Source organism: Ambystoma mexicanum, chromosome 7q (assembly GCF_040938575.1).
Source record: "Ambystoma mexicanum isolate Mex_15411 chromosome 7q, UKY_AmexF1_1, whole genome shotgun sequence".
NCBI lineage: Eukaryota > Metazoa > Chordata > Amphibia > Caudata > Ambystomatidae > Ambystoma > Ambystoma mexicanum.
Window position 1 is genome coordinate 600,825,944 of NC_090941.1, and position 23,306 is coordinate 600,849,249.

The window sequence follows — 23,306 nt, forward strand, 5'->3', positions numbered from 1 at the left end:
ACAGCTGTGGGGTTTTGTGGGTTTGTGGGGTTTATATGTGGGGTCGAAGCACGAGTAACTGTTCTATGTGCGCACAAAATTGATTGTCCATCTGTTTTACTATTAGCTTGGTGATGTCACCCATAGGTCAGTACATAAGACGGTGTGCCGTGATGGTGCGGCGCTAGCATTGTGAAGTTGGGGCGGCGCATGTGCAGAGTTGAAGTGCCGGCGAGCTGCATAGCTGGGGGAGGCGGGGCTGTAAGCAGAGCACCCTGTGAAAGGAGCAGAGCCACTTGGGGCTCGTAGCAACTGAAGGTGATGACTATCGCACTGTAATTTTCTCCTCCTGACAGCGAAATATCGAAGAGGTCAGGTAAGAGCACAAGGTGTACTTTATTTCCTTATGCATGTCTGATGTAGCTCCCAGCAACAAGAGAAGTGTCTTTTAGTATGTATACTTCTGCATATTCTTGTACAAGCACTTCTGTAACTATCGCCTAGATACCTTGGGGTCTTATGCGCTGTAAATAAATGCTAAAATAAATAAAATATATCCTGTGTACCCTGGGACGATTACCCTCATACAGCATTCTATGTACAACGGGACAGTAACCCCCATACAGCATCTTTGTAAGAGCCTACCCCCGTACAACGACAAAATAGTGAAGTATAGCATACAATGGTCCAAAGAAACAGCAGGCAGGTTTGCAAGACCATGGCCGCCCAGCGGCAGCTTCTCCAAAGACCCGCAGCAATCACTGCTAACATGCGTACAGAGCACATATAAGGGGAACAAGCTAGCAAACCGCACAAACATCTTCGAGCTGTGGGGAATGTTTCAAGAGGAAAAGTCATGGATGCTCAGTCAGCAGGAGGTGAAGCAGGAAGGATCGTATCCCTCCGCTACGCCGTCGGCAACACCTAGTGTAGTATCCGACGATGCAGATGATGCAGAAGAGAGGAGGAGGAGCAGGGCATGTATCTCCTAAGAGAACTAAAAGGCAGCAGAGGGTTATTCTAACCCTACGTATAAGCCACCCCATATGCTAAAAACGAACATCAGTGGGACACAGGGCAGGCGGCCAGCTGCCCCATTCCGGACGAGGAGGGGCTGCAGCGCACAAAAACAGTTTCCGGGGATAGGGGCTGAGGAATAGATAGCTGCTCAGATACTCCTAAAACTAAAGGGAACGACAACGGGGGCAGCAAAAGGGGCAACAAAGGAAATAGAGAGCTTGGAACTGGGACATTGGTGCCGCAGGAGCACGATGCAGGGGGAGGAGTAGGAGCAAAAACGTAAGGATGAAGAAATAAGACTCAAGTGTGAGGACAAGAAGCGAAGGAAGGAGATAGAAAAGGAATCAGAACTCCGAGAGCAGGGACAGAGAGAGCATTTGGCAGTGTTAGAGAGGAAACAAAGGGACATAGTGGAGCAGGACACGAAGCAGGAGAGACAAAGGGAAGAGCAAGAGAAAAGAAGGCAGAAGATAGAAAAGCTGGGAGAAGAAGAAAAGGAGAGGGAAATGGCATTATGGAGGAAGAAATTATTATTGCAAGAAACATGCAAATATGAGGAGAAAAGGCTGAAGCAGTTGCAGTTGGAGAGGTTGACAAGGGAACGATATAGAGAGGATGAGGACGCGTGGGCGCCGAGACAAGTGAAGCCATTAAAGCGGAATTGGAAAGGAAAAGGAAAAGTGAGGAGCAGCATCGGGAACAAGACCGTGCAAATGTATTAAAGGAAGGTCCGGCGGTGAATGGCGCTGCACGCCTAGGAGTACAGGAATGGCAGAACACATGTAAATTAACAGATATCGATCTCCATGCACCACACAACCCCAAACTAATTACACAAAAAATAAGCTTTTCCAATGAGTTCGGTAGCCACATGGATGAAGAGTCTGACCACAACGATTGCCATAGTGACAAAGAGGGGGGGAAAAGCCCAACAAACTACCTCAGGAGGACAGGGGAGGGGACCTCTTGGGAGTGCAGGCCACAGGAACAGAGGGGAAGAGGAGGGCACGATACAGAAAACCCAACCCAAGAGATAAAAGAAGGGAAAGCCCCACAGACACCATACAATCTCAGATTACAGGACCTCCCAGGGCGAAAAAAGGGATGAGGCAATGATTACACACTCCAAGGGCCACTCCTCCTCCAGGGGACGACTACCTAGGGCCAATGCCCAACCACAGCAGACACCCACAATACACACAATAGACACATGTGCAGAGGTTGAAGAAGAGAGAGGGCCCTTCCAAATCAGACAGTACTGACTGACGCCAGAGGAAAGAGCAGCATACTCCCAAATGCCATTACTAGAGCGGGGAGGGACACGACCACAGTTTGTTCCCTGGAAGCACACAGACAAAGAAAACGTCAAGTAAAGACTACCCTCGTTAAGTGCTGGGGTTGGAAAATGGATATATGAAATGGAAAAGCTATAGACTGGCAGTGGGTGATGTCAAGGGCCTCCTAATTTCAATACTGGTGAGGCAGCTGATGACATTTGGAAGAGGGCGGGTTTCCCAGCAGTGACCATCCACAATACTGAACACGATGGAGCACCATTCGCAAATTGCAGGGCAGCAGTATGGCAGGCCGTGCAAACACAATACCCCAACACATCTGATAGAGGAGCTATTACGTCACGCAAGATGCGTGACAACAAAGACCCTGTTGCTTATATTCAAGATATTCAAGAGCTTTGATGCCTCGCGAGAGCCGTGGGACAAAACGATAGCAATCATTTATTACATCTTGGAACAGGGATTACCAGAACCAGTACAGAAAAGTTTGAAAACATGAGTGGGAATGGAGCCTAGGGGCTGGCCTGAGATGCAACTCACCATAGTACAGAATTGCAGGCTATGGCAGGAGAAGGCAAAACAAAAAGGCAGAAGAGAGAAAAGCAGACGAAGCAAAGTTAGTTCAAAAGAAGTTGTTAAAATATGCACTGGAAAGAGCACTAATAACAAGCCCTAACCCACCGCCACAAGCAACAGCGACCCAGCCCCAGCATCAATACCAATGACAAATGCCACACAAACCCAGGCAACAATATGCACCACCCATGGGAGGGGTGTACATGGGAAGGGGCGGATACCAACATTACAGAGGGGGGATTCCAGAGGGGGACCATAATCACACCAACCGACAGGGGGATTTGAGGATACACACAACACATGTTGCAAGGACCAGAAGGAGGGGGGAGGGTTCCCGTGGCAAGCGAGAGAACCACCCCAGTGCTGGACCTGTAGACAGCTAGGACACATTTCACAGGCATGTAGAAGCAGGGGGCTGCAACAAGGGGGGGGGGGGGGAACAGGGGCAGCAGGGCTACCAAGGACGACAGGGCGGCTATTAATACCCCCAGGACATGCAGCAGCAAGGACAATTACAACACACACAACAGGCCACACCTCCAGCACAAACACCAGCAACACGACCCATGACAGCACCCCTACCTCAATACTCACAAGAAGCACAGCATTCGACACATACAGGACCAACACTCCCCAGAACCCATGGATACGATAGCCACGTACTTGTAAGAAGAATGAGAGGTGTCACCATAGTGGGGAACAACCCCAAAACAGGGAACGGAACTGTCATTGTACCCAAAATAGGACAGCCCACAGATTAACTTGTTGTGTCCCATCCTGTTGGTTATACCCAATCCTGCAGAGGAACCTCGCATAAGGGTGGCGATAGGTGACAAAACTTTTTCCTTTCTTGTTGACACTGCAGCGACTAGGTCATGCATCCGGGAAGGGACATATGCGTTGTTAGGCGATGCCATGAACACACAAGGATTCTCTGGGGCTCGAGAAGTGGTTCCCTTTACTGATAAGATCTCCTTATCTATAGGAGAACACAACTTATCTTTACCCTTACTTTACTCTAGACAAGCACCTGTGAACATGGGACGCGACATAATGAGCAGACTGAACATGACCATCTCATTCACAGACAAGGGCATAGTATGCTCTACACCAGGAATACACTTGCTTACTGCAAGACAGATTGTTCAAGCATATTGTGGGAACACGGTATTGTGGTGGGAACCATCAGACCCTAAGATGTTCCAGTACAGGGCAGACATGGCCCTTGCATGGATGCCATGCATAGCAGGGAAGATATGGAGGAGACCAGGTAAGTAGCTATTCAGGCCAGAGACACCACTAGATGAGAAGGAGGGAACCATTATATCTATAGACATTGAGGGAGTTGTGGCTAATGAGGACTGGGTGGCAGTACACGCTATCGATGACCAGGGCAAGGCATGGAGGGCCAGAATTGTGATAGCCGAAGGCTACAGATTGACGCAGGTAACAGATGAGGAACAGTTTTCAGACAACGGAGGAGAGGCAGAGATGATGTTGGAGATGAGTGTGCAATTCTGGCTAAGTGTCACATACAGAGAGGTTGCCCAGAGGATGGCAATGGAACTGGAAGCACCACCCCCATTCTTAGAGGAGGACCTGGTCAAATTACCCCACACACTATGGACTAAAAATCCCTTTGATGTAGGGTGCATAAAAAGCATACGGGGAGTGAAGATAAAACTGAAACCCGGAGCAATCCTGCCACAAGTAAAGCAATACCCCTTGACCAAAGAGGCAGATGTGGACATTTATGAAACTATCAACACCCTCATTGAGAGAGGCATCCTGGTACCATCAGAATCTCCATGCAACTCTGCAGTGTACCCTGTGCGCAAGGCCAACGGGGGTCATGGCGTTTCATACAAGATTTACACCCGCTTAACCACATTGTAGAGGCAGAGTATCCCGTAGCTGCAAACCCTGCGACTATCTTATGTGGCATCCCAGCAGAAGCCACCTGTTTCATTGTTATTGATCTCAAAAATGCTTTTTTCTCTCAATACCCTTACATCCAGAATCACAAAATCGAACAAGCTTTATGTACCGTAACCAGAAATTGAAACACACTAGGTTACCTCAAGGGTACTGCGAGTCACCATTATCTTTAACAGTGATACAGATGGACTTGGGGAACGTACAAACAGAGAGTACAAACAGAGAGTACAGTACAGCATATAGACGACATCCTCATCTGCAGCAGAATAGAGGAAGAATGCAGAAAAGACTCTGTACACATGCTCACAGTACTTGCATAAAAAGGGTACAAAGTAGACCATGCCAAACTCCAGTACTGTCAAAAGGAAGTACTGTACATCGGACAGTTGATCTCCAAAGATGGGAGGCACATTGCCCCAAAGAGGGGCCCAAGCAATATGTGACATCCCACACCCTAAAACAGTAAGAGAGTTACAGAGTTACAGAGGTTCCTCGGCTTGTGCAACTATTATAGGGCAAGGGTCTTTGATTACAGTTCCTACACATGTCCGCTCTTGACAGCACTCAAGGAAGCACAGAGAGAAGCAAAGCCACTGGGTTGGACAAGAGAAATGAGAGGCATTCAATGAGCTGAAGGATGCAATCTGCACCGCGCCAGTGTTAGGGACCCCAGATTCCTATTTTCCCAAGCTGACGGTGAAATAATGAAGGCAGTACTAACCCAAAAGACAAGCATCGGCCATAAGCCAATGGCTTATTGCAGCGGACAGCTCGACCCAGTTATGAAAAGGACATTATCCATGAGAGCAATCATTGCCTGCTGCAGCGCAGTAGACAGGGCCTCAACATTAACAATGGGGTGTACCACCACCCTGTACGTGGAACACGCCCTCTTTGCGATGCTGCACAAGCCAAAAAGCACACTCACAACACAAAGTGTCAGAATACGAGATCATCCTCACAAAACCAGGATTAAAAATTGTCAGATGCAAAAATGTAAACCCAGAATTGTTCTTAGCTGATGTTTACCAACCAGGTGATTGGGCCCATGATTGCACAAAAACATTGAGCAATTCACTGAGACTCGCAAGGTAGAGGAAGATGCACTCGAGGGGGGGAAGAGGTCCTATACATTGACCGGTCTTCAACTATTGATCAAAGCAATGGCATCAGGAGAACTGGGGCTGCTGTAGTAAAGATGAAAGAAGATGGGACAAGTGCGATAGTAGCAATTGTCCATTTACTGCCTCATTACTCAGCACAAGCAGCAGAACTAGTGGCACTAATATTAGTACTGCAAAACAGCGTGGGGATGAGTGTACCACTCTATTCAGGTAGTGCCTACGTCACCTCAACAGTTCATTCTGGATTAGCCAGATGGCTCCGGAGAGGATTCAGAAGAGTTGATGGAACTCAAGTACAGCACGCTCTGCTGTTGGGAGAACCAATAGTGGCTATTATGTACCCACTAGAAGTAGCATTAGTGAAGTGCCAAGCACACACTAATGGGGAAGACACAATATCAAGAAGAAATGAAGCAGCAGACAATCAGGCGAAAAGTGCATCATGGGGAAATGTGGGAACTGATGGGGGCACAAAAAGAAAGAGGGGGTGAGGCAGATGTTGATGAAAGAAGGATACAATTACCTCCCAGAAAATCAGATAATGGAGCTACAGGGAGCTGCACCAAGGGATGAAAAGGAGCTCTGGGTAAAAAGAGGATGCTCAATGTCACCCACAGATGCCCTATGGTGACAAAACACAGGGAAAGTGGTCATGCCACTTGCGTTACTGAAAGCAGCACTAGCGCAGTTGCATCGCCCTACACACACACACAGGGAAAGAGGTCATTGCTGCGTGCTTTGGAGATTCTTGGTTCTGTCCCAATCTAAATGAGCAGGTGACAACTTCATCAGTAATTGTTTGACGTGCCAGCAGTTCACCGCTGGACACACCCTGAGAGTAGTGCAAGGAATTATAACCAGACCCAAAGGCCCATTCCTGCACCTCAATGTTGACTACGCGGACATGATCCAAGTATGTCAAGGTTACCGCTACATGATAGTAGTTGTATGTCCCTTCTCGAGATGGGTGGAGGCTGGACCCCGTTCCCATGTCGACGCCCTACTAGCTGCAAAATTCCTAGACCGAGAAGTATTATCAAGATGGGGTGTCTGTGAGGTCCTACGATCTGACAACGGGCCTCACTTTGCCAACCAACTTTTCCAGCACATAACTACCCTACTCGGAATAAAACACAAATTCGCATGTGCGTACCACCAGCAAGCAAATGGAGTGTGTGAACGCATCAATGGTCTCCTCAAAGAATGAATTGCCAAAACTCAGCAAAGCACCAAAAAGAACGGGCTCCATTGCTTACCACTATTTGAACTACGTAACAAACCAGGGTCCGACCATTATTTAACGCCCCAAGAGATGGCGACAGGAAGACGCATGCACCTCCCATTGGCCCCACCCACTAGGTTATTGAACGACTGTCAGAATGTGGCCGATGTATTGGGACAAGAAATGTATGAGTATGTAACTTCATTGGTTTCTAGGGCTTCTTTTATCTCTCGACAGATTCAACTGACCCAGGGCAGGCCTGCAGACAACGTACAAGAAGAAACTAATGACTAGGAAGAGGAGACCCACAAAGACAAACCTATCCAAATAGGAGCCAGCGTCCTCCTGAAGATAGTAGAAAACTCCACCTTTAGTATAAGGCTGTACCACCTGTGTATTTGGTAACATAGACAGAGCAGCCAGGCTTATCTTAGGAGGGAGAGAGGGCTGTTGGCAGTTACAAATAACTTATAGTATACCAAGGGTTCAACAGAAATACTGACAACCAGAAGTATTATAAATACAAGTTAGACCAAGTTAAGTCTTGGGGTAAGTACTTTGTCATGAAGTCATAAACACATTATAAAACGCAACACAATGTTTGAAGGTACACAGACCAAAGCATAAACCTTGGTTAGAATACGAACAGTATTTATAGTGAAGTCAGACCTTATCAAAACACATTTAATAGAGGACACAACTATTCATGGGGAGTAAAACCATACGTTAGTTGCGGATTACTTTCTGTAATACAAGTATAGTAGACCCGAGCAGTTGTGCAGCGACACTCAGTTAAGGAATCACTTAGAAAACCAACCTGCAAGTATACTTTTCTGAATAGTGGAACACTCATTCAAGGGACAGTAGAAACATATGACCATATTCAGGGTAACAAACAGTTATACTAGGTGAGCAAGACCTTTTGGTGTAATATAAAATTATAGTTTTTCAGCTCAGTGGAACACAGACTAAGGTAAGCAAGAACTTGTTACACTAATTTAGGATTGCACCAAGCAGACCAAGATCAGTTACACCTTCAGAACACATTTTAAGAATGGCACACAGCTGTTCTAGGCAGGTAAAACCTAATGCTGTAATATATTTTTACAGTAGACTTTCAGGTCAGTGAGACACAGACTAAGGGAAGCAATAACTTTCTAACTTATTTTAGGATGGCCCAAAGCAGACCAAGGTAAGTAAAACCCATATATTTTTTAAAGGAGGTATCAGCAACTTAAAAGGTAGGTATAACCCTAAGACTGTTTTGGAATCCGTATAAAACAGACCAGGGAAAGCAAAACCCAATGTAGACTTAGTTTACACAGGCTATACAGCAGGTCAGCGGAAGCAAGGCACAGTTGGTGCACATACACACTCATTTCTGAAAGGAATAGTTAAATGAAGCCAACAGCATTACTTTCGGGGAAGAGGCACAATGAATTCACAGGCGAGTACAATAACCTTACATATACTTTTCAGAATGGCAGAACACATTCAAGGTAAGTAACAACTTTTGTAACTGCTCACTCTCAAGAGTTACAGTTACCAACCAACTCATTTACAAGAAAATACACTTGTAAACACTTGTTCTCTTTTCTAGGCAACATGCCCAATCCATAGTAAGTCTTTCCCTTATTCTTGGAGCATGAGTGTTCTAAGGGGCAGAAGGGGGGTCACTAGGTCTCCAGTATCCAACAGACGGTTCAGAAAGTCACAGAAGTAGAAGAAGTTCCTAAGGAAGACTGTTCAAACAGGTAAGTATTACACCTAGAGAGGTTGAAAGGGTCTAGGGACTTCTGAGAAGACACCGCAGGAGGTTTCCAGCAGTTTGGCCTGGGTGAACTGGATGAGAGGATTCACACCCACAAGAAACACCACAAGCTACACAGGAATAACAAAGGCCTAAGGTAGGTAAATACCCCAGCCAATACAGTACCTCAGCACAGATGAAGAGTTTCAGCAGGGGAGACCTCAGAATCTGCAGCCAAAAACCCAGTTGATGGATTCCTTTGTCACAAAGACGGAAGGCAGGACTTTGGAAGAGATTTTGCAGCAAGGATCAACAGGGAAGGCTCCAGGCAAGAGTTTCTTCATAGCTGTATGCAGCTCTACGGTTTTGGTGCCCTTTTCAGAAGCCAGAACAAGACTGAATATTGCATCGCTAATCTGGTCCTGCACTGTGTTGAGGGGACTTTAAAGACTGGAATCGCGTCTCTGGAGGTCCAGCAGGATGGCACCAAAGTTTCAGCTTGATTCGTAATTCGGAAGACCATGCACCGCACAATGGCTTGAGGTCCCAGGATATTGGTGTTTTGAAGCCCTGCATGGTCGCAGCACGGCGTGAGATGGCTCAAAATGCAGGTCCTCAAGTCCAGTGGATCACACCAGGCTCTGGGCTGCGGCCCTCATTTTTCTGAATCCCCAGATCGCTTGGAAGAAGCAGCTCCGGTTACACAGCAGGCTCTCCAGTCGCTGGAAATCGTCTCAGCCGTGTTTTCTTCATCTTCCTCTCCAGATTCAGGTCCAGTGGTCGACTACCTCTTCAGCTTCCAGGATCAGACTTTGAACCCAGCCAATCAAACAGATGTGCAACATTCAAACTGGGAGGGTTGGCAGTCCTTTCAGGACAGCCAGCCTCCCAGTTTGAACTCGATTCTCGCAGGCAGGCTGGAAGACAAAGCGCTGCAGAGTTTTGGACACCTCCCTCGCTATGTGCCGTCACAGATACTCTGGAGCCTGGGTGGGCTTGACCGAGGTCACCCGCCGAAGATAAAAATCACACAAAGAAATGTCCTGCCCTAGAGGGCAGGGGAAATACCAAGAGGGGACAAGAAGTGCGAAAAAGGCAAAAAAAGAAGACAGGGGCCATTTTGGACAAAGGGGCACCCATGGGTGCCTTTACCACAGCCGAATTTGTAAAAAGGTTTACTGCTACCAGCCATTTAGGGTGGGCGTGTCCCTGTAACAGAATTGTTACAGTGCTAGTGAAAAAGGGGACACATTGTATCTCCCCAGAACTCCACATAAGATGGGGTGTGCTGGTTTCACCTAACAAAATGTAGAAGGGATAGAAATATCCATTCTACCCATGGGAACTGTAGTTCTTGCAAGGTTAGCCAGAGAAAGTAAAAGGGGCGCCCAACAGCAACCGTGTAACAATAAAAAGGTATATACCAACATTTGTCAAAGAGGATACAATTAAAAAGGCACTATGGAGAGTCTTAAAAATTACACCCATAAAAAGTGTAAAAAGGATCTGTGTGTGTGTGTGGAAAAACTCACTGAGGTATAGGAAAAAATAATCTACCAGTCCAGAAAAAAGTTCTGGGATTCTCACAAGTGAGGTAGATTTAGCACCAAGGTTAAAATCTTACCCAACAGTAGCATGGACAGAGCAGCCAGGCTGAGCTTAGGAGGGAGAGAGGGCGGTTGCTTGGTGCAAAGAAATTGTAGCATACATATGGTCCAAAGAAACACGATCTTTTCCGGACCTAACAACACCCTGTGAAACACTAGGTATTGTAAAAATAAAGGGTTTATTTAAATACAAGTCGGCCCAGATAAATCTTGGGGAAATAAGTACTATAACATATAATATAAACACAATTATAAGAACCAAATCAATACTAGGTATGAACACACAACTATTTTAGAATGTACTAAGCAAGTCAGGAAAAGCAAAACCCAATTACAGTTTAAGAAAAACAGGATGTATTTCAAGGTTAAGTAATTTACCTATTAGTGCATAACTATCCACTCCCTAATAGTTAGTTATACCCAGTATACGTTTAAGAAGTGTACAATACAGTTTCTAAGGTAAGTAAGAACTTTATGAAACTAATTTAAATCGCACTAATGCAATTCAAGGAAAGCACAACCCAGTGTTACAAGTTTAGAAGAGCAACAGCTATTCATGTTAAGTAAAACCATATACTCTTAAGAGGGGCTTCAAGCAACTCATAAAATAAGTATTAACTTCATGACTGTTTTAGATCCATATAAAGCAGATCAGGGAAAGCAAAACCCAAGGGTACACTTTAAGAATGACCATCTGTTATTCAAGGTAGGTAAACCCTACTGGTAAGCTTTACGCTCATTCAGTTAAGAATAATAAAACAGTATCAATACTTATTACTTTTCAGAAGCGCGGGAACACCATTCAAAGTAAGTAACATACTTTTTAGGGGGGCAGGATGCAACTCACAGGTAATTAATAATTTTTTTAACACTTTCTAACGTATTCTATTATAGAGATACAGTTACACTAATTCCTTTAGCAAGTAAGTACGTTTATACTCGTTATACTTTTCAAGACAGAAGCCTTATCTTGTGTAGTCCTTCTATATTCTAAGCATGAGTGATCTCAGAGGCAGAAGAGGGACCCTAGTGGTCTAGGAGCCAGCTGTAGGCAGGTCAGGATAGGGTTCAGTTGCAGGAAAGTCAGAGATCCAGATGATATCTTCTTTAACAAGTAGGTATTAGCTTCAGTGTTAGTTTAAAGTGTTCAGGGACTTCACAGAATTCTCCCTATATGCATTCCAGCATGTGGCATGGGCAAGTGGCATGGGCAAACTCCCAACCACACAAATCCCCCACTCGGCCTCACAGGATGCACACCAGATTTAAGTTGGGTATTACCCAAGCCCACACAGTGCCTTAGGAGAAAAGAAGAGCTTATGGGTGGACGCCTTTAGGATGCAGAAGCACAGGAACCGGTCCCTGGATTTCTTGGTCTGGAGACGAAAGAAGTGAACACTGGATGGGAACTTGCAGCAGCAGCAGTCGTCAGAGGAGGCTTCCAGCAAATGTTTCTTCACAGATTCTCGTGGCTTTGTGGATTTGGCACCCTTTTACAGGAGCCAGATGAAGAACGAATATCGCTGGTCGGATTCTCTTCACTCTCTCGGTCCTGCACTCTGGTGAGGGGACTTCAGGGATTTGTATCATGTCTCTGGAGATCCGGTAGGAGTCCAAAGTTTCAGCGAGGTTCGTACTTCGGAAGACCATGCACTGCGCTCAGTCTCGGGGTTCTAGGATATTGGAGGATTGCAGCCCAGCAAGGTTGCATCATGTCGTGGGATAGCTCACAATGCTGGTCTTCTTGAGACTAGTGGGTCTCACCAGCCTCTTGGTAGGAGTCGTCATTTTCGGGACCCCCAGGTCAGTTGGAAGGATGGGTTGCATCAGGCTCCGGTTACACAGCAGGCTTTCTGGTCGCTGAAAATTGTTACATACGTCTTTTCTTCATCTTCCTCTTTGGATTCAGCTGCAGTGGTCGACTTGTCAGCAGCTTCCAGGATCAGTATTTATCAGGAACTACAGCACAATTTCTGCAAACTCTCCCTGTAGTTAACAGAAAGTGGCGGTCTAGCTGTCCAATCAGGCCGGCCAGCCCCCCCATTGGGACCTGGTTCCTTTCAGGAAAGGTGAAAGACAACGGGCTGCAGCGTTTTGGACTCCTCCCTCGCTTCCTGCCTTCTCAGACACTCAGGAGTCTAAGCGTGGAATACAAAGGATTCTCCCCACTCCCCGAAAACAAAACTTCCACCAAAGTCGTTCCTGCATAGAATGGCAGACCTGAGACACAACATGCAAATGAGAAATGACGAAAAAAGAAGAAATCCACCATTCTAACAGAATGGTGACCCTTCTGTGCATTACCGAGGGTGAATTAACAGCCTGCGAGTAATAAGACTAAAATGACACTAAGGTAAAACCATTGCCAGCAGTCATTCAAGTAAACTTACAATTGTAACAAAATGTTACCAGGTAAGTAAGAAGGGGGTTACATTGTATCCCTCAGCACTCCACATAATGTGGGGTGTGCTGGCTCACTTCAATCAATGTAAAGGGGATGTGAATCCCACTTTACTTCTTGGGAAAAGTAGTTCAGCAAAGAAATAATAAGATAATTAAAAGAAAGCCACTGCATTTAAAATGCTGTGTGCTACCATAGTACATTACAGTTGGCCCAAAGATATAGGAAACTATGGGCCTCATTACGAGTCTGGCGATAACCGAGGCGGCAAAACCGCCTGGTTACCGCCGGACTCGTATTACCATTCCGCCTCCGTGATTCCCGGAATTACCGGGGCATTACAACCCCGGTTTTCCGGGAATCACGGAGGCGGAATGGTGTTAATCCCCATCCCCATTCCCATGTGGGACTCAATGGGAATGGGGATCATGGAAACACCGGCAGCATCTCGTAATGCTGCCAGTGTTTCCTCGTCTGCCTGCAGGCGGGCGGTGTTAAACCCGCCAGGTCAAACCTGGCGGGAACATCACCTCCCGCCTGCAGGAGTCGGGATCAGGCGGTCCGGAAACAACGGTGGCGGCGGGTTTACCGCCACCGTTATTTCCGGACCGCCCGATTTGTAATGAGGCCCTATAACTTCAATCACATGGAGGGACATAAAAACGTCACACATAAAAAGAGTAAAAGACTAGGTAAGAGGGAAAAAGATTCCTTCTCACCAAGGGGCAAGGTAAAATAATTACCAAGCCCAAGCTGAAAGTTCTGGGGTTGACACAGGTCGGGAAGATTTATCATAAATATAAAAAAATCTTACCCAACAGTTATTGTGTTTTTTGCCTGCAGCAGATTTTACAAATACTACTTCTAAGGGAACCATCCATTAAAAGGTGGTAGCCAAGATGTGGGAGTGCCAATTAGCTTAATATTGGGACACAGTTTCATTCTCATACTTGGTGAACTTTGTAGTTGGTTTCAAACCAGTTCTTTTATCTGTGGATCCAAAAGTAATATTCTGCTGTTTTGGTGCAAACTTTTAAAGCTATCAGAGCTTTTTGAGTTAGTCGTGGTGAAGAATTTATTTTTGTCATTAATTTGGGAGACCTATTGGCATTATCCAAGTTTACGTGCAAAGATACTTAAGGATCGAGTTTTAAATTGACTTTTCTAAAAGTCTGTCCTGGAAAAAAAATATTGTGATGTTTCCTAAGGTTCAAGAAAAAAAGTTGTGCCCAGCGTTTCAATTCTTACCTATGTTAACAGTGGTCGTTCTGAATCCACCAAGCTCTCGTCCATCAGGCCGACAGTTCTCTTTCTAAATGTAAATGCAAATGGAAAACCAATCAGTTTTTACTTTGGTTATGCATGTGGTTATGCATGTGTGCAGCCAATGTCCGACTAACTGCCTCACGTGTCAGATTCTCGCAACAATGTTACCAAAAAAACAGAAAGGAAATCAAGATGCATACATATTTATTTTACAAGTCATATGTGGCTGTATCATTCTCACTGGGACATGACTGGGGCATGTAGGTCATTATTGGAAGCGTGAAGAGGTCTCCTTTAAGTGACATCATTTGTGTGTTTATTTGCCTAGGTGTGAGGGAGGTACAGAGATAGTATTCAGTTTGAGTGTACTAGAGATATGGTGGTTTTGGACGGACACACTGTACCATATTTGCCAGCAGTTTGATTTCCCATCAAACCCTGTCGTGTTAAATAGTACATACATTCAGATGGAATGTTTGTGGTTGGCCTAAGAGACCGCAGAGCACGTTAGGCAACACATGCATTCATTAGCAGAAGAATGAGTGCCAGTCAACTCAAAACTACATTATGGCTTTCCCCATATCCAGTGAAACACATATTTTAGGTAACACAGAGGTGACAGGATTAACAGACCAGCCAGACCAAACAAAGGCGTAGCAACAATTATATTAGGGATATAGAGTGCAGGAGGGGCCAAAGTAACATTCAAAAAGTGGAGGAAAGTAACAGTCTCTCAATGCAGGATGGAACAAGGTGATTTTCAAGGGGTTGACAAAAGCATCACAAAGTCTCCCAGTATAGTATGGACCCAAAGTAATGTTCTAAATTATGAACTAAAACAACAAAGTTACTCTGTATTCGAATGTGATCTGTAGGTACCAAGGAGTCTCTCCTTTCTGGTTTGGTATTGTGGCACTTCTCTGGGTTTCCACCTCTTTCATCTCTGAACCCTCTAGTTGGAGAGATAGGAGTTGCTTATAGTTGGGCGGGAGCCGGCACCAGCTGGATTGATCCCCTTCCGATGTTACTGGTGCTGTCAACAGAGTTCCATCACCTCGGTTGTAATATTTGAGATTCTCCAACACTTGTTACCACTTTACAGCTGTAACCCCCCACTTCTCCTGAACCATCATCTCGTTCCTACTCACGCCACTTAAACATGGCTAGGACCACATCTCTCTACCAATACATCTCAAGCTGACTTTCCGTAAGGGTAACATCCTGCTCTTCTCGATCCCTACCATATGCACAGCTTGGATTACCATGTCAGGTTCTGTGTTTTTGCACACAATTTATAAGTACATTATTTTAAAGAAAATCTGGTGCTGGTGTGGCAGTCACTAGCCTTCCATGGGGTAACCGCATTAGGAGAGTTCTTTGCCAAATTGAAGGTGGCATAGAGCAGTAAACGTCATGGATTGTTTTTTAGGTGGACAGAGTGGAGGCCTTTTTGCAGGGGTTACAGTCAGGACACTGCTTGTATGGGACTAATCCCACAATATTAAAGTTACCATCACTTTTCGGCAACTGGGAGAGAGAGAGTCTAGTCAATCAGGCAGCTGAAAGCACAGACAGAATCCTTCAGTGACCGCACACATTCTCCCGATCACCTGCTAGCCTCCACTGGGTGTCTGCCCCATGCTCCTTCGCAAACTTACCCGCAACCCCATCAATGCTCCCTCTACCCCATAATCCCCACTGGAGTCCCACCCTCACCTTCCTCCTCCCAACAACCTTCCCCATGACCTTTTTTTGTTTGTATATTTTTAAGGGGAGATGGGCACATACCAAGAGTTGCGGCCTCAACTTGCCTTACAAAGAAATAAAATTAACTATTGGCTGCAAATAGTGATAAAATCTGCTTTGTAGGGTGGACCAGGCCACTAACATCCCTGAGCCTTCATGAAGCTCTCACTGCACTCGGGCCTACCTTGTTCAGGCTGGTGGGCCATTACCAGCCCTGTTCACCCCAGATAGGGTTTTTCGCTAAGATAATGTATTTGCCTTTCCTTTGCTTGTTTTGTAGATAGCTATGTTTGATAGTTGCAAGTGGTTTGCAATCATGAAGGAGATGGGCGGTTCTGGATCAGAGTTGGTTATTGCAGTTTGGATGGGGATGCATTTGTTATCGTTCTCCCCATCTGTGCGCCCCCGCCGACCCTTCTAGTTTCAGCTGTCCCATCTTGTGCTCTCCTTTACCTCACTTTTGTAATCCTACACCCTTTTCTTTCCGTCTATCTAGTCTTATAACTGTGGGTCTGGTGGAGAATTGTTAGTGTTGACATGATAGGAGGTTCAATACTTAGTTATTTCTGTGAACATTTTAGCTGTTCTTTAAAGTTTGTTGAATTATCGTGATGAGACTACTTGTTTCTGAGAGCAGTCTTATAAACAGATCTTTAAAAATAAATTGGAGATCTTGAAAATAACTGGACTGCCAAACAAGTCCCTCTGGAACCCGGGCCTGATGGACAGAAAAGAAACAGTTCAATTGTTGGAGGATTGTAGGACTTTTGACTTGGATGAGGGGAGGAAATGGGCATGGCTTTAAGTCAGAAGCCAGACTTCCTTCAAAGTTGAGGACATGGACGAGAAAGAAGTAATAGATAGCTCCTTTCCATATGTTGCATAGTTAGACATAACAGAAGTGTAGCAGAAACTGTAAAGTCCTGCAGAGATGCAACTCCAGTGTGGGGGATAGAAGGAACCTCATTTTCAAAAATACATCTCAATCCCCGGTTATCCTACCACTTGTATTCAGTCACACAGAGATGCAACTCCAGTGTGGGGGATAGAAGGAACCTCATTTTCAAAAATACATCTCAATCCCCAGTTATCCTACCACTTAGGATGACAAAATAGAATACATTTTTTTTTTAAAAAAGTCCCAAACAAATCTAATTCAAGACATGTTGCCATATACTGCTTAATTAAAGGTTTAGAGAACAAACTTCTAAATGCATTTTTCTTTAATGTACCCATCACTCTAAATTATGAATCTTTCTTGTTCCATAGTTGTTCTGAATTATTCTATTATGGTCTCTTTTTGTATTACTTTTCTTACTCCATTGCAACTGAATTTGTCATTGTTTTTACTCACTTCACCCTTAACTTGTTGATTTTCATCTTTCCATCATTTTTTAACTTGTTCATTCATTCTTGGGGCATGGGATTGCACTAAGCATTGAAACAACAGCCTGGATTCTTTGAGGATTCAAATTAAGGCAGCCTTTGTAAAAACTTGTTTGTGCGCAATCTATTGATGTTTCTCCATGGAAATGCCAAGACGCCTTGTTCCTCGACAAGTGCAAACAAACCCTTTCTGATGACAGCGTTGGAGTTTTATTTCCCCGCGTGTCAGTACATTTCATTTTGAGCTTCCCTAACTTGTTTCTGCTCTGTTCAGCTATCTGCCAAGTGCGACACACTGAGAACCGGTACTTATACTGCCTAAAATGAATTAACTCCGTAGTCGGTTTAATTTCGTATATTATGGACACAAGTCTTTACCAAACCATATTTAAACATGTGTCCTTGCAAACAGTTTGAGCCTATTAATCGTGTCTTTTCACAATGTGTTTTTGTAACATGGCTGTTTCTTTGCTTGTCTTTAACATTCAATGTTAATGGGAAACCTCTTTTCTTTACTGTATACAAAACAAAAGATTTTTATTTATCTCACTGTTGATTCTGTGCTTCTTCTCTATTCAGGAACTATGGCAACAATTCAGCCCTATCTGTACGGGCGTACGGGCCTGAATATTCAGAAGAGGAAATCCTTGAAAGGGAAAAAAGTAGACACGTTGTGGAATCAGATGAAAGTCATGAGGATCAATCACTGGAGCATGAACCCAGTCGCATGGAACACATTTCGTCCTGGTGTACATGCCATCCTTGTGAGCTTATGCCTATTCTGGTGGAGAACTGCTGTTGCAGAGAAAACTCTGGCTGTCTGGCCCACATTGCCGAAGAAGACACACCAGCGCTATGCGTTACTGAGCTGTATGACTTCAGGGCCGCCTGCCTTACAAGATTCGCGTTGCGAATGATGATGGTCCTTATGCATGAACCTCGAGCTACAGTTCGCCCTCGTAATCCAAGTAATGACTAAATTCACTCTATGTTGTGTGTTTGAAGACAGAGATGGCCATCATAATATGTTTCCCTACATCAATTCAACTTTGATGGATCACTGACGAAATAATGTTTCTATAAATTGAATAAATTACTCATTATAATCTTCTAATCTGAAACCAAAATGTTAATCTTTAGATTTATCGTCAGAACAATTACGTTTCTTTCACTTGGAAGTATCTCCCAAACTGTTTTTGCTGGAATGTGCGTTCACATTTCTAATTGATCCCCACTTGAAATCACAAATACTGTAAGTACTTTGCACATAAAGGTACTTTGTAAAGCATAACAATGCCTTATAATTTACAAGGTAGTGCAAACAATAAAAAATGTAATTATTGGGTTAATTCAAGTTAACTTATTTCTGTATATTTTACACAGGTGGTACAGACTAGTGGCAGATCGTGCCTTTACATGGTGGATTCATGGAAGACTGGGATTTCGTGTTCAACGAGTAATACCTGCCTCTGCGGTTCGAACCATTTGTGATGAATTCCCCAGTGACCACAGACAATTCCGTGGATTTATACAGACAGTAGTACCTCGACCGCAGCAGTATAATTTGTAGTGTCATTGCCATCCACTTTACCCAACTGAATTAAATAAAGAAAAAATTACTTAATCTGAACAGTTGTTAGAAATGTTTTGTATGTCCACAACACATCCAAACATCGAAGAGTATAGTAAAAGGTTGGTGTGCTTTAACAAGTTTACTGGCTTATCGCACTCCCCTCATCCACATCCTTCCCCAATCCACTATCAATGGCTGTTCGCACCTGTGGGCGTGCGCCGCCAAGATGGCTGGGAGGATGGGAATGCTCAAGATGCACAATCATGTACACCACAAAGGGTTATTTCGCATGGGGACCCTTATCCACAAGGCCACCCCAGACCCAGTGTCTCCAGACTCCACTTTGAATACCCCCTCCTCTGCAATCAACATATTTATGTGTCCTTTGACTGTGTTCTGGGACGGTTGTGCCTGCCTCATCCACATCCATCTCCTTTCGCTATCAATGACAGTTTGCACCTGTGGACGTGCGATCGCAATGGGGCTGCACTGTCGGGATTAAGGTCAAAAATGGTCATAGAGGTCTGGTGGGTATGAACGAACACGTCAGACATTCACATACACACCCACTTCTGTAATCCAAAACACTGTGGGAGTTAACAAGAAAACATTCCGAGATCCACAACGGATATCGCCAGCTCTCCACTTTTTACCTTGCTAGCTGAGTCGGCTCACCTGTTCCTCTACGTAATGGTTAGTCAACTTTTACTATCGTTTTCTGTAGCATCCACGTTCTCTGCTAGGCCACTTTCTATTGCTTTATACTCAATGTACACAGGGGTGTTGGGCAATATAAGAATTAAATAACAATAACCGTCCTACGCATTTTTATCTCTATAATTAGCACATAACATTACAGATGTTTGCTTTAGGTGCCATTTTTTATAAAGTATTTTCTTTTTTATTATCAAAGAAATATGATGTTTGATTTACTGTGATACTTTAGTAGTAATATTTATTTATATTTCTTTAACAGATCATAGGGACAATCCAACAATGCCTTCTTGTATAGTTTTCGGTTGCACTTATAACGGCAATGCTAAACGTCAGTGCACAGTCCTTCATGCATATCAAAATGATTTAAATTTGATAAGAAAATTGATCTTTAGCTGCAGATTTCCAGTGTCCGAAATTGAAAGCAAAACCAAGGATGTCTTGGATGACGTGAGGGGCAATCGATTCTGCATCTGCAGCATGCACTTCTCAGAAGATATGTACAAACAATCACAGTACACTAAAAAGCGTCACCCCACACCCCTTTGTAAATTACTTCCCAATGCAATTCCAACTGAATTTCAGCACTCGCTGATCCAGGCGAGTAGTGGATGCTGAATTTTTGAAGTATTTTACTGTTTTCCATTTGCCTGTATAATATGTCTTATAAATGACCACTCAGTATACTGAAATAGTCTGTGACAAGGAGCGACAGGCAACTTGATTATCTAAAAGTGAGTGACATATTATACTGAGTCCGTCTGTGAACAGGTAGCATAATGAACGGTTTTCAGTTTTTGGGGAATATTTCCATTGATATTTTATTACACAAGTTTCCTTCGTGACACGATGTACTATAGTTTGTACATTTTGAACTTTAGATTACTTTGTTTATCCCTACTTTAGAGATACTCGAATAGTTCAGTGCAATGGGAGCCTTTCCAAACACTCAGATTGTGTCCTTTAAAATAGGCGATTTTTTTTAAAATGACCATGTCTGTCTTTACGTAGACCGCACTGATGGAATTACAGACCGTTACCATGGAGGAAACCACAGACACATCAAACATCCCAATGGTGAGGCCAAGCAACTTTAACACAAACTTTATTTTATCGTTTTTGATGTGGTCTAAATTATAATACTAATGTCAATTTTCTGTAGAACAATGGTATGAATATGTACATCGATTAAAGGACCATGATGCTACATCGCCCACTATTCTGGAATCAACCGCTACCTCAATCATCTTTGAAGTGATTTTTTTAGAATATTCCTTCAGATGCAACTGTACAAAATATGTATTTGTTCAAGTTCAACTTAAAACATATTGATTATTGTTATGCATAATATTAGCTTTTGATACAAACTTTTACACATACGTTTTTTAAATGTTACATCTTTATTATTACAATACTATTATATAGGCGGAGTCTGGAACTTCAACAATGTACTATTCTTCTACTGCAACCAGTCTGGAGGATGGGGTATGAGGAGTGATAATTTATTGATTGATACTAATAGTTATTGATCAACAATATCTTTTTTACATTTAAGATAACTTATTTTTGGGATAATTTGCAACATGGTCCGCAAATTGCAAAGCATTAGATCAACAACCTTGATGTATTTGTTGCAGAAACACATGCAACAATGAAAGTAAAACTTCAAAAGAATTTACTTTGTCACTGAATAACAGACCCTTTCACTATATGAATGGTGTATGTGTTTGTTTATAAACTTTAGCTGATCATTGTAAAATAGAATCAGTGAAACAAAATAACTTTACAATGCATTAAAGTGGCCACAATTTAATCAATATGTTTTGCAGGATGATCTCACACCAACTCCCTCCGACATCTCTGAAGGTTATCGTGTACAGTTTTCAAATAGGTCATTTTAAAATGTTACATGTACACAGTGTTTGACTTTATGGCAATACTAATTTAAAAATGTTAATCAGGCGATTAACCGTATCTTTTTACATAGTTTAACTGATATTGTAATGTCAACAATCATTTTGTTCATCTGCTTTGTTTAGCGAATCAATGTACAGTACAATTTCAAGTTTTTCTAACTTTGTAGGACTAGAGTTCCTTTCAAAAACCCAGAACTGATCTGATATGATAGGTTATTTATAACGCGCTGAATACCCAGAGGTTTCCAAGCGCGGACCCGGGGATCGAACCTGTGGTGCTCCGTGTCGTCTTGCTTCCAATGCAAGCACGTTGCCACGAGCTATCCTCCCAGGATCCTACTACAAATATCAGAAGGATTTCTTGTTCCCTGCTATTAGCTAGGCATGGACACTCAAACAGATGTCGATGGACAATGCTATGCTCTCTCTGGCAAAAGGCTCTGGCTTGCTGGTGATGGACAGTCCAGGTTTTTCTGCTAAATACTGCACTTGCCAGTTCTGAGACATGGAAACCAAAAAAACAGCGAGTTAAGTCGCTGTGCGAGTATCTTAATGTGCATTTTCTGTTGCCATGGAAAAATATGGTTTCATTAAATGCATTCAACTTCTGCAATCCAGAGGAATGCAAATAGCCACTGACGGGCACGTTTCAATAGCCATGTGCGAGCAGTTCCCAGACATAAAGCATCAATATGATCTATGGCACGCCACAAAAACAATTTTACAACAGCTACTGGGGGGAAAAAGGGCTACAGAAAATATATTTAAAATGGGTCACAGTCTATCAGTAACCATCTTTGGTGGAGCTCAAAAACTTGTGATAGAAATGTAGATATTTTGCTTGAAAAATGGCATTCATTGATGCACCATTGTTCTATGCAAAGCAAACAAAAATGTTCACAAAAGTGCACATGGACCATTGAGCATGGAGCAGGGGCGTAAGAAAAGGTGGTTGGTTACAGGCTCCCCTCCACACACAGCACTTTGGAGGATTGTGCACGACAAAACACTTTCAAGAGACATGAGGGGACTCTCAGAGTTCTGCCACACTGGAGATTTTGAGGTGTTCCATAAAATGTGCCTTAAGTACCGGCCTAAAAGGTTGCATTTTGGCATAGACGTTATGGAGGTCAAAACAAGACTGGCCTGCACACAACAAGAACGTTGGGGGAACAAGCAAAACCTGCAGGAATTTACGGGATGCCTCGTTATAACAAGGAGTTTAACAAAAGAAGCAAACAGTGGGTGGCAAAGCCAATCTCCCAGCAGATGGGTTTTGAATTTGTGAAAGATCTGACATTGAATGTTCTGCCCATGCAAACGCATGGAATTGTTCCAGATTTAGTTTCCATGGCCAACTCTATGCCACGGAACATTGCAAAAGAGGTTTGCCATCCCATACTTGAACTTGTTGAAAAGGTTAACTACAAGATTCAAATGATGTGTGGCTTTCTTCACAATGTTTAACAAAGCCAGTTTCAAGCGTTTGCATAGTGTTTGGAAACAGTTTTCATTGTACAATAAATGGAATAGTAGGTTACTTGAGATGTAATTGTTCATTTATGTTTAATTAATTACTGTTTGTGAAGTAATGTCACTAAATAGGCCATTGCTATTTTTCTTTGATTTTTGTATTTATTACAATCAATACAATTGATTGATATTACAACAATAAATGTTAGTCTGATTATTTCAAGTAAGTGACTCAAATCAAATCAAATGTATAAGAGACTGGTGAGCTTAAAACCAACAGTTGTCAGGTGCTACTTTTGACTCCCCGGACCAACTAATGT

The 23,306-nt window shown here is 43.5% G+C and overlaps 1 protein-coding gene across 2 annotated transcripts in view; it reads right to left on the reverse strand.

The window, feature by feature from the left end:
- The window catches only part of EXOSC8 (exosome component 8), a 639,075-nt gene that overhangs the window by 517,502 nt on the left and 98,267 nt on the right, over positions 1 to 23,306 (reverse strand). For both annotated transcript variants that reach the window (XM_069640787.1, XM_069640786.1), the window contains exon 3: positions 14,161 to 14,224. In XM_069640787.1, coding sequence (XP_069496888.1) covers positions 14,161 to 14,224 — 64 coding nt within the window. The remainder of the gene's footprint in view (positions 1 to 14,160; positions 14,225 to 23,306) is intronic.